Source organism: Cajanus cajan, chromosome 2 (genome assembly GCF_000230855.2).
Source record: "Cajanus cajan strain Asha chromosome 2, NIPB_CcT2T_4, whole genome shotgun sequence".
Classification (NCBI taxonomy): domain Eukaryota; kingdom Viridiplantae; phylum Streptophyta; class Magnoliopsida; order Fabales; family Fabaceae; genus Cajanus; species Cajanus cajan.
The window spans coordinates 34274164-34286016 of NC_138518.1; the positions used below are offsets into that span (position 1 = coordinate 34274164).

Consider the following 11853-nt stretch of genomic DNA (forward strand, 5'->3'; position numbering starts at 1 on the left):
CATGTATAGGTAGTCGCCTAAGAGAAAAGAAGCAAGCTACCTTCATGTATATCTATATGTGGCAATGGTACAATTAGGTAATCAAGATAACTGTATCGGCATTCGAGGTCGACACTTCATGTTCTATCTAGGTTCCACTCTTCCTATGCCCCACCTCACATAGAAAAAGGGGAACTCCTTCCATAGAAGTATCCTTGTGGGTGAGAGGCGATTGATTGATTCATTCATCATGTACGTATTCTTCCGTGATCAACTTCATGCCAACTCTTATTACATATCAAAAGGCCTATTTTACAAAAAAAGGGAAAGTCGTTTCTTGAGGACCTTACAACCTTGCAGTTCCTCGTAAACGACCAAATCAGCTCGATTACCTTTGTCATCGTTGATTCCCGCAACCAAGCCTTTTCGAACTAATTTAGTTAATTCAAAAATAGAAACCAAAATTCACCACCAACAGGAGGCAAAGAAGGGAAGGTGACAGTAGAGGTGACAAAGAATAGGGAGGATAAAAGACAAGGTGAGGAGAAAGAAATTTTTTCTTCAAATTAATTCTCATGACATAAATATGGGTTGAAAGGCTACCTAGGAAGGATGAGTGCCAAAATGACACTTAATGTGACAAATTTCATCAATTGATGTTGTTAGTAATCAAAACTATCATTTGGACCAAATTAATGAACGAAATGTAATTTTGGAGACTAATTTAAATTTGTGATTCATTCACGGATTAATTTTTTGTGTCTCACACTTAAAGAGATTATAATAATAATTTACTATTTTTTTTGTTCTGAGATTAAAATATAGCTTTTGAGTCTATGTAATTTTAAAATCAATCTATTTTAGTCATTTTTCTAAACATGATTAGTAAATATCTTCCACAAAATTCACGAATTTGTCCCACATAATCCTTTACTATGTTTTTTAAGCATATTCTTTTACTAATATAATTGTTATTACAAATATTATATTAGATAAACTCTGATTGGTGACTTAATGTGTTTATTTGGGCGATGCTACATGTAATCTGATGAACTAAAAAAATTATTACAAATTTGAGGGAGGAAAATATATATGTAAAGAAAAAACTACTTCACATGGTGGCAACGTTTTAAGAATGAAATTAGTCTATATGAATAGCTTTATTTATGTGTTATTTTGAGATTGTTTAGTTAGTGCATTATAAAGAACTAAAACGGTGGTTTAACCTAGGCAAACACGAAGCTGAGTCCATAGAAGCGAAGCTGTAGCATCAGTTGCCAAACCTACAAAACCCTCTCTTCAACGTAGGCGCTCACTTTATCTCTCTCTGTCCCAACTCTCCTCTTCTTCATCCAATGGAAGACGACGACGATTTCGGAGATTTATACAGCGACGTCCTCCGCCCCTTCGCTTCGCCCTCATCCTCTGCGCCGCAGCCCCACCAATCTTCCCCTGCACCCCCCTCCATCGATCTCAATCTCAACGCCGCACAGATCCCCTGCGATGCGCCCCCACCCGATTCCCCTGCACCCAATCAGCTCCCTGCCCCCGACCCACACCCGCTGCCCCCCGCCGCCGCCGAGGAACCGCCCAAAATTCTCGACGCGGAGCCTCCGCAGGATTCAACCCTCGCCGCGACGGACGAGGGCGTTGATCCGATGGACAGGGACGTGAAATTCGACATCGAGGAGGAGGAGGAGGACGACGGCGGCGACGTCGGCTCGGAGCCGGTTATTCCGGGGCTATCCGGCGCGGCGCCGGCTGAGGAAGGCGGCGAGGGCGATGATTGGGACAGCGACAGCGAGGATGATTTGAAGATAGTGTTGAACGAGAACAATCACATGGCCATGGAGCGGGGTGGGATGGGGGATGGTGAAGAGGAAGAGGAGGATGAGGATGAGGGGCTTGTGATTGTGGGTGCTGATCCGAATCAGGCTGCGGAGGAGCAGGAGTGGGGCGAGAATGCGGCGGTGGTCGGCGAGGGCGGCGAGAGGAAGGACGCCGCTGAATTGGCCAAGGCCGGGGGCGCGGTGGCCCCGAAGATTGGGTATAGCAATCATGGATACCACCCCTTTCATTCCCAGTTTAAGGTCAGTGTTGTTGTGTTGTGTTGATTGAAAGGGCATTGCTTGTGTTCAGGGATTTTGCAGTGTGGATTGAAGTGCAAAATTGTGTTTGTAGTTGTACAACTAGATGTAGGAGATTGATTTGTTTGTCTAATTGACTTTGATGATTTTGTAATTGAATCACCTGGCATTATGTATCGTACAAAAATAAAGGCTAGGGCATGCCACAAGCCTTGGTGATGACAATTAACATTAATCTAATGTTGAAAATGATGTGGTAATGGAAACCTAGGTGGCTGTGTTGGAATTGGTATCTCATCAATGATTCCTGTTGCCTTGCCTAATTGTCTTTTGCTTGGGAAAAACTTTCTGCTTCTTTCTGTCATTAAATTATTTAGCAGGGCTTTGTGCATGGAGATTAGTGTACACGTTTTTTAGTAGTTAGTGTGTGTAGTCGTGCTTTTTCTACTCAGTTTGGTGTTATAGTAGCAGAAGCTTGGGTTCAAGGATTGAGTTATGTGTGGCGGGGGAAAAATTGTTTGATGTCTACTGTATGCACTTGGAACTTTGACTGATCATTTTGTTGTTAACTATTCTGTTGAAGCCTTTTTAACAGTTGTATGCTTGAAATTTGTCTCATATGATTCACTTATATGAAAACTATTGAATGCAATTGAAATTCAAACCAAATATGTTATAAATATGGTGAAAAACAAAATTTCAAAAATATCTAATTTCATATTATTTTCTAGTTGTTCATGGAATATATTTTACACATGATTCTCTATATATTTATAGCTCTTTTGGATTCAAATGTCAATTGTGTTTTCATATAGATAAATATAATGTTACAAGTTTTACATTTTGAATCAGTCAAAAATTGATTCAAAATTATGTCACAAAATTGAAAATTATCATTCTTTTAAAATGACCAAATTGATTCAAATATAAAAGATAAAGGACCAAAATGAACATTTTAATAGATAAAATAAATATAAAAAAATAAGATAAAGGATCAAAAATATACTTTAGCCTAAAAAACGAGAGGCTACCACAATTCAAAGGCCAGGCATTTCACAAACCTTGGTCATATGGCTTGACATGTGGCTTTTACAAATTGCCCATCAAGGGGGGTTGCTTACAGCTTGAATTGAATTGGGGTCTTTCAAGTGAAGTTCTTTGATCCTAACAAGTCGGAGTGGGATTGTTTTTACATCGCTGCAGTTTTGCTGGGGTTAATTTCATGATTTTCATCTCAAGGCTAAAATTTAATGAAGGGAAGAACCTAGCTGCATTTTCTCAAGATATTTGAATCTTTCATTTGTGGTTGGTTCACGACAGTTCTTGGTTTGCTTATGAATATATGATAAATTATGGCTTATTGAAATAGAAGAAGTCTAACAGTTTGTTATTTTACTGTTGCTTAGTATCAGTATGTTAGGCCTGGTGCAGCACTAATGCCTGGAGCTACTACTTCGGCTCCAGGAGGGCCTCCTGGTCAGATTCGTCCACTCGCTAACATGGCTGGTCGAGGCAGAGGGGACTGGAGACCACTTGGAATGAAAGGGGCTGCTGCTATGCAAAAAGGTTTTCATGCAGGTCCTGGATTACCTGGTTGGGGCAACAGTGGTGCAGGGCGGGGTATTGGTGGTGGATTGGAATTCACACTTCCTTCTCACAAGTAATTTTAAATTTTCATAAACTAACTTTCATTTTGTTTAAGTTTAGTTGTACTAGACCCTGGTTTTCAAGTGACTTAGATTAGCTTATTTTTCTGAAATAATAATAATCTTTTTCCAGAAGCTTGCTGAGTAGGGTCTTCTTTTAAATAAAAAATAGTTATTTTTCCCATGATATGAGCTTTCTCAAAAACTTCATGTAAGCATTTTTGAATGGTTAAGTGGCACTGTAATTTAGGATTGAAGTGTCTTGAGTCCTAAACACATTAACGAGTGGAAAGTGGCTAGATTTTTTTTTTTTTTTTTTTCCTTTCCTTTGTTTTTAGATCTTTACAAACATGCCTGACCTTTAGTTAATTTTGATTTAATAATATAAAATGAAAATGTTATTTTGTATAATGACTGTTGGGCTACTGTTGGGTCAAGTTCATTATTTTCTTTTCGCGGAATGAATTGCTTGAGTGTAGCACTCAGCATTCTAATATATTCTAATACACAAACACAAAAGAAATACGACATCTTACACTTAGAAGAACAATAATAAAGAATTAAACTATATTCCCCGTAACTCTAATCTTGTCAATGATACATTAAATATCATAATTCCCAATAACCCTAATCTTTATTTCAAACAACTGTTATTTTCTTGTTATGTTTTATGGTTTATCTCCTGGATGGTATATAAATAGAATTGCTCACTCCTGCACTTTATTCATGTAGCAGTGCACTTTCTTTTGGATAAACTTGTTCTCTGGCAAACTACCTTGCTGATAAATAAATTTTAATGTATGAAGTTTGACATTACATGCATCAATCTTTTTGAGTTAGAATCTTACAACAAAATCACAGCTCTCTTGCAGGATACTTTTACTTCCATTATTTTATTTTTTTTTTTTCCATTTACAACTAAATATCATTTGCGTCATGTCATCTAGTCAGTGCTTATCTAAACCTGTCAATCATTTTCAGGACTATATTTGATGTTGATATTGAGAGTTTTGAGGAGAAACCGTGGAAATATCCAAATGTCGATACATCAGATTTTTTCAACTTTGGTTTGAATGAGGACAGCTGGAAAGACTATTGCAAACAGCTGGTAAAATTATTAGCATACTTTTAATATTCTCTACAAATTAGCATAGACTGAAAAAACCTTGTATTTGACTTTTTAGGAGCAACTACGCTTGGAGTCTACTATGCAAAGCAAGATCCGTGTTTATGAGAGTGGTCGAACAGAGCAGGTAGGGGTGCTTTTATATTTTAATTTTTGTTCCCTTTCCTTTTCAATTTCCCAAGGTGTTTTTGTGTACTGATTTTTTTATCAAGTTAATCATATATTTGATTTCATTTCAGGAGTACGATCCAGACTTACCCCCTGAATTAGCTGCTGCTACTGGTATACATGATGTTCCTGTTGAAAATGCAAATTCTCTAAAATCAGATATCGGACAAAGCGATGTTATGAAAGGTTCTGGGACTGGACGTGTGCGACCACCACTAGTATGTATTTGTCTAAACACTTATGTTTATAGCAATTTCTCTCATATGAAGTCCATATACCTGCTTTCTATGTGCTTTCTGGGCTGCTTTAGCATATTATGTTTGTAGTAGATATTTCCCCCTTTATTATCCAATTCTGTCTCTAGGCTCAAATAAATTTGTTTTTTACCAGCCAACTGGTAGAGCAATACAGGTGGAAGGTGGTTATGGTGATAGGCTTCCTTCCATTGATACCCGCCCTCCTCGAATCCGTGATTCAGATGCCATCATCGAGGTATTCCTATTTGATGATTTAAAAAGCATATATGGTTTTTTGGATAACCCTTTTTACTGCATATGTACTGTACACATTACTGAGTATTTTTGTAAACAGATTGTTTTACAGGATACAGAAGATGACCATTCCTCTGCAGGAATTGCTCAAGATCCAACAGAGGGTGGAGAACCCCATAGAGATGATTTTAGAGAAGATCATGTAGATGAAATTCCAAGGTTGGAGCCCGAGTATTTTGATGGTTTTCCACAGGATTATAATGGTCGAAAGAAAGAGCTTGCAGGAAGAAGAATGCCATTTATAAATTCTGGTCCTGCTAACATGCCCAATGGAAATGAAAAGTTGTTCTTCCCACAGGAAGAGCCAATTGAGTACTCTGGTTCAAGGGACCAAAATCCTAGGTCCCGTGCTGGCAATTTCATCTCCTCCTACGATGAGAGGTACTTAAATAGTGTATAATCATTATTCTGTTAGAAAATAATTTGAAAATGTCAACCTTTATCCGTAGCCTTACATTATGCCCCATGAACTAGAGGTTAGTGATTATGACTGAGACTGACAATAGGTTACAGTGATTCTGCCTTGAATTAAATTACTATCTGATAATGAAACAGTTAAATTTTGAATGGTTGGAGAAGCACATTATGAACATGATATAAACCATAATGATACATATTCAACATGTCTTGTCTTGGAAAAAAAAAGGCACCTGAATCTTAGGCAAGGATCATGCAATTGCTCAAAAGCTAAAGTAAAGAGAGAGAGAGAGAGCAGTTTTTCTTGTTTCAAAATTATATTAAAGAAAATAAAAAATATCATCTCTTTCGTTATACATTTTCTTGTGTACATCCTTTAGTGTACTTGTCAAAATTCTATTTTACTAGAAACATATTTTATTATTTGCAATTGCATTTTTTGGTAAGCTGGTCTCTGGACATAATAGGCTTGGTGATCTTCGTGTGCAATTTAGACATATCTTTACTTTTGTATTTACAGGCAGAGGCAAAGAAGAGTGCGTGGTCAGTCTCCTCCTATAACTCCTATTCAAGAATTGGCAACTGATAACAATCAAAAAGAAGAGTCGGTTGAAAGCATGGAAGTTAGACATAGTACACATTTATCATCCCCTGTCATTAAGGATGTAAAGGAGTCTAGTGTGGAGGACAAAGATACTGAGCTTGAGGACACTGGGACAGCTGATGGAAGTTCCAGATTGGAAAAGGAGGAAACAGTAGACAAAGTAGACACCCTTGAGGATGGTGTAGCAAAGAGACAGAAATTAACTTCTCAAGTTGATCAACCTTCACTTGATGAAGTTGATGATTGGGATGACTCAAAAGCTGCAAAAAGTAGTGATAACAGCAAAGCAAGATCAGCAAGCAGCAGGGATAACCAGAAGCGGCGCGAGGGTTTTGAGGAAGAAGTACTTCAGAATCCACGATCGGCACATCTAAATAGCATCAGACAGCACCCTGATGAAATTGAGCAGGGATTTTATAGAAGAGAGCATGATGCAAAGCAAGAACCAGAAAGAAATCGCATGATACATAAAGGCAGAGAGAGGCCATACCCTTACAAGGACCGGCATCCTAGCTCAGGTCCTCAGTTGCACACAAACACTGATGGATTTGATGGGCAAAAAGAAAGGGACAACTATGACATAGATTGGGCACGGAGAGATGATGATCTCTACAGCAGAAGGGTTAGAAATGATGAACCTAGAAAGAGGGATAGGGCTAAGGTTCGAGAAAATGAGAGAAATGACAAAGAAGATAGCCTTCATTCAAGAAAACAGTTGGATAATGGTAGCAGCTACAGGCTTTTGTATGATAGGGATGTTGGGTCTAGAGACTCAAGACATAGGGAAAGAGATGAGAGCTTGAGGATTAGGTATGAAGCAGTTGAGGATTACCATGGCAAGAGGAGAAAGGATGAGGAATATCTTAGGAGGGAGCATATTGACAAAGAAGAAATTCTGCATGGCTACAGGGAAAATGCTAATCGACGCAGGCGAGATAGAGATGAAGTATTGGATCCACGGAAAAGGGATGACCTGCAAAGAATTAGAGAAAATCCTGATGATCAGTATGCTGCTAGGCAGAAAGATGAAGCTTGGGTACTGAGGGAGAGGGGTGATAGGCAAAGAGATAGGGAGGAGGGGCATCGGATAAAACAGTCCCATGAAGAACACATACCCAAGCGTGAAAGAGAAGAAGGACGGAGTTCTATAAGAAGTGGGCGTGGAGCTGAAGAAAAAGCATGGGTTGGCCATGTTAGGGCTAAAGATGAACATAAACTTTCTGAGAAAGAATACCAATCCAGAGAAGCAATGCGGCACAATGACCAATTGAAGAGGAGGGATCGAATTCAGGATGAAAGTCTACATCATAAGGGCCGTGATGATACTTCTGCCCGTGGAAACCAATATACTACCGAGGAAAGGAGATCTAGGCAGGAAAGGTCAAGTAGTCGTAGTGATCGTGTTGCTAATACTTCAGATAACCAAAAAGTTAAGCATAGAGAAGGCTCAAGGAAAAGCAAAGAACGTGTTGTTAGTGACCTTAATAGTTTAGGCCTGTCCAAGAGAAGTCAAGAAAATGAAAGTGGTCCAACCAATGAAAAGGTATGCACACTTGCATGTGAAACGTGAAACTACCTGGAGAGTAAAATAATCTTTTTACATGAAATTGAGGATTCTCTATATGTGACCCTTAGAATCATGAAGGCCTAGAATTATGTTGAGTTTTCAATTTAGTTACAGCTAATATTAGAAGTGTTGGTTCAATCCACATAATGTATGCCAAGGCACACTTAATCATGAATAACTAGCTTTTGCATTTTCACTATTCCTCCCTCCCATCTTCATATGTTGGGAGGTGGTAGAAATTAAAATATATGCCCTTTCGAGGCAAGATTTTGTTCTTTTTGTCCAAGTAGAATTGCCAACTTTGAAGACGCAACTTTTGGAAAGTAGTTAGGTGGTTTTAAAACAGAATGTATGATGAGGTTTAATCAATCCACCTATTGATAAATTGAATTTACTACATACTTCATTATGGGAGACACTCTTAATTATCTTGACAATTTATGACAAGCTTCTATCTTAAAAATTATTTTGTATTATTCTGCTGTTTATTTTGATAGTTTGGTTGAGAAATTTTGTTGTAACCCTATTTGATTGCACTTTAAATATTGTCCAAGTGACTTTTGATTGGTTGAAACTTTTGGAATCAATTAATGAATCAATTGTGTTAATTCTAAGTTGTTAACAGGAAGTAATTTGCTACTTTTGGAGATACCATAAAAGGACATTGCATGAAATTAATTGTTGAAAACTTGAAATTTGATTAGTAAAATTTGATAAGTATTCAATAGTATCCTTTGATCTATGTTGATGATTTTAACTAGTAAGATAAAGCTTGTTTTTTGTTTATTTGTCAGTAATTGGGTTTAAGACTCACTTTTAAATTTACTTGATGATTAAGTGTATTTAACAGGTGTTATATTGTTAGTAGTAAGGTCGTCAGAATCGATATTCTATCTAAAATACAAAATTATATTCTTGTATTTGTAAAATAATAATATTAATGTAACTAGACAAAAATAACCTTCAAATCATAACTCATTTAATTGAAGTCCGATTAAAAAACCATAATAAAGTTACAATTTATAGTATAAACTATAAAGGGTTTAAAATGCTTCTTTTCAAGATCTCTCACATTAGCTAAGAATATGATTAGAATACGTTATAAAATCTAGACAATTCTCCCCATATAAACTAGCTTTTGGGATTGAATTAGGTGTGCTCTATTTCTATTATGGTATCAAATTCTATTAATGTTGGGCCACCAAATATCTAATCTTGCAAACTACATGATCCAGATGTTCAGTCTTAGGCAAGAGGGGTGTGTGTTTTGGTGGCCAGGAATATGACTAGAATACTCCTTATAAGACTTGAGAAATCCTTCTTCACTGAGCTAACCTGGTCCATTTCTAATTCTATCAACACATCAAACTGAAAGACATGGAAAAAACAACCAAAAACACAGCCAAAACTTTGTGGGTTCTCTCCCAAGGGTGCAATATTGTAATCATTAGTCTTCTGGCCCTGGGCCTTGGGTCCAGGTCTAGATGTTATTAGAAAAGAAAAATGTGGGTGCTTCACCATAGTCACACCCAGCCACCCAAGATGCACAACAGCATCTTAATGAAAACCCATGCAGCACCACCAAGTTCGATCAACTCGACCCAACAAAGGGGATACCATTACAGAATTTTAGCATTGCTTGGAGTTGTGCGACCACGAACACAGTGGGACAGCAACTCAAATCAAAGGGGAACAAAGATGGGATGGGAAACAGCCAAAAAAAAACTTAGAACTGGGGTTCTTTAAATTTCAAGAACAAATGAGTTCCTCTGCTACTATCTAAACAGTGGCTTGTCTGAGATCCTGAAATTTTTTTCAACTATTTCATGAGCTTATCCAACTATCCTAAAGTGATCTCACCAAACCAGGGTTTGAAGCTTGCATACAAAATTGTGAAATTATGCAATCCTGTATGGAAGTTGAATCTGAACAACCCCTGGTTAGCAGGGATCTCGTTGAGACTTTGCTCATTAGGAAATATTGTCTCTTATTTTAATTACATTTTGCTTTGGTCTGTCCTTGTCACCTGAACAAAAAAGTGATTGTGGAGTGCTCTTCAATGTGTTGCTCTGCATAAAAGCTATTGCTGATGTTGGAAAATTATCATTATTCGCTAGAAATATTTGCTCTTGTTTTCTGTAATTGTTAGTTTCTATTTGTGAAGGGCTTCAAAGGATCTGGTGATGAAGAACGTGCTCAGCATGAAATTCCAGGGCATCGCCTGTCCAGAAAACAGCGGGAAGACGTTTCCTCAGAAGATGAACAGCAAGATTCTCGCAGAGGACGTTCTAAATTAGAACGCTGGACAAGCCATAAGGAAAGGGATTTCAGTATCAAGTCTGCTTCCTTGAAGTTTAAGGACATTGATAAGGATAACAATGATGGGTCTTCTGAAGCTGGGAAACCTGCAGAGGAACCTGCTAAACCTGTTGATGTTGATGACCAACATCACTTGTCGGCTGAAGCAAGGGATTCTGCAGATATGGAGAATAAGGATGCTGATACAAAAGAATTGGGGGATCGGCACCTTGACACAGTAGAGCGGTTGAAGAAGCGCAGCGAGCGGTTCAAGCTCCCGATGCCTAGTGAAAAGGAGGCCCTTGTCATCAAGAAGTTAGAAAGTGAACCTCTGCCTTCTGCCAAAAGTGAAAATCCAATAGATTCAGAGGTCAAACAAGAGCGACCTGCCCGGAAAAGAAGATGGATCACCAACTGAATAAAAAATCTAGTTTGGCGTGGGAAAGTTTCAGCTTGGTCTTTTTTTTATTTCTTCTTCTAGAACCCTGAAGCCAGCCATGCTTATTAATCTCTATTGAATGTTGAGAATCGCATGGGTTTGGGACAATTTGTACTTCAGTAATGTCATCTTGTAACCATACTACCTATACATTTATTGTACACTGTAAATATACAAGTAAAATGTAAAACATGAACTACCACTACAGGTGGCACATATTTTGGGTGTCCAAATATGGCTCTTACCTGGATGATCTGGGTAATGAGTGAACGTGACCAAAGCTGGATGCAATGACATTCAGAAAACATTGGCATGGCTGGTGAGGCATTGAGCCTGATACTGGCTCCTCCCACTTGAGGCCTGGCAGGTCAAAGCTTTTGGAACAACTTGGTGAAGGGCTATCCAAAGAAATGCATGCTGCCTGCTTCTCAAATGTGTTCTTTAAATTGAATTATAGATGCCATGGATTATTTTCTCTGTTGTAGACTGTAAGCAGGTACTGATTACTCATTTTTCCTCTATCTCTACAATTTTTATGCTGGAATCATGAGACTTTAGCAATGAGCCTTTGTTGTATCTAGAGATCAAATGACATGTAGTTAGTTATTGGCTAGGGATTTCGACAAGTAATGAAAGAAAGTAAAATCATAATTTATTTCCTCCCAGATCTAACCTCCATAAAATGTAATCTATATTATTTTATCTTCATATGAAATTAAGGTTCCATTTGGTTGAGAGGAAAAAATATTTTGAAATTTTAATTGAAGAGAAAGTGAACGAAAAGAAATATTTTTTTTCTTCTATCTATTTTCTCTTTAATTAAAGCAAATTATGTATCATTTCCGGTGGTGTTCATTATTCGAAGCGTTTTTGGTCTACGTGGCTCAGGTTTGGATTAGCAACTAGCAAGAGTGAACTGATTTTGTATAATTGGGTTTAGCAATGAGTCCGGCAGTGTGGATGCTGCTTTT

At 37.9% G+C, this 11853-nt stretch overlaps 1 protein-coding gene across 2 annotated transcripts; it reads left to right on the forward strand.

The window, feature by feature from the left end:
* Window positions 1-1193: 1193 nt before the first annotated feature.
* FIP1[V] (FIP1[V]-like protein) lies at window positions 1194-11547 on the forward strand. Of its 2 annotated transcripts, none has more exons than XM_083068119.1 (9): window positions 1194-2069; window positions 3473-3726; window positions 4694-4820; window positions 4897-4965; window positions 5078-5224; window positions 5397-5498; window positions 5598-5938; window positions 6495-8121; window positions 10310-11547. In XM_083068119.1, exons 1-9 carry the CDS (start codon window positions 1335-1337, stop codon window positions 10859-10861), a joined length of 3954 nt encoding a protein of 1317 aa, XP_082924245.1. In that variant the 5' UTR covers window positions 1194-1334; the 3' UTR covers window positions 10862-11547. The 2 variants fall into 2 exon arrangements, with proteins under 2 accessions (XP_082924245.1, XP_082924246.1); XM_083068120.1 differs by having other exon boundaries at window positions 3479-3726.
* Window positions 11548-11853: the final 306 nt, after the last annotated feature.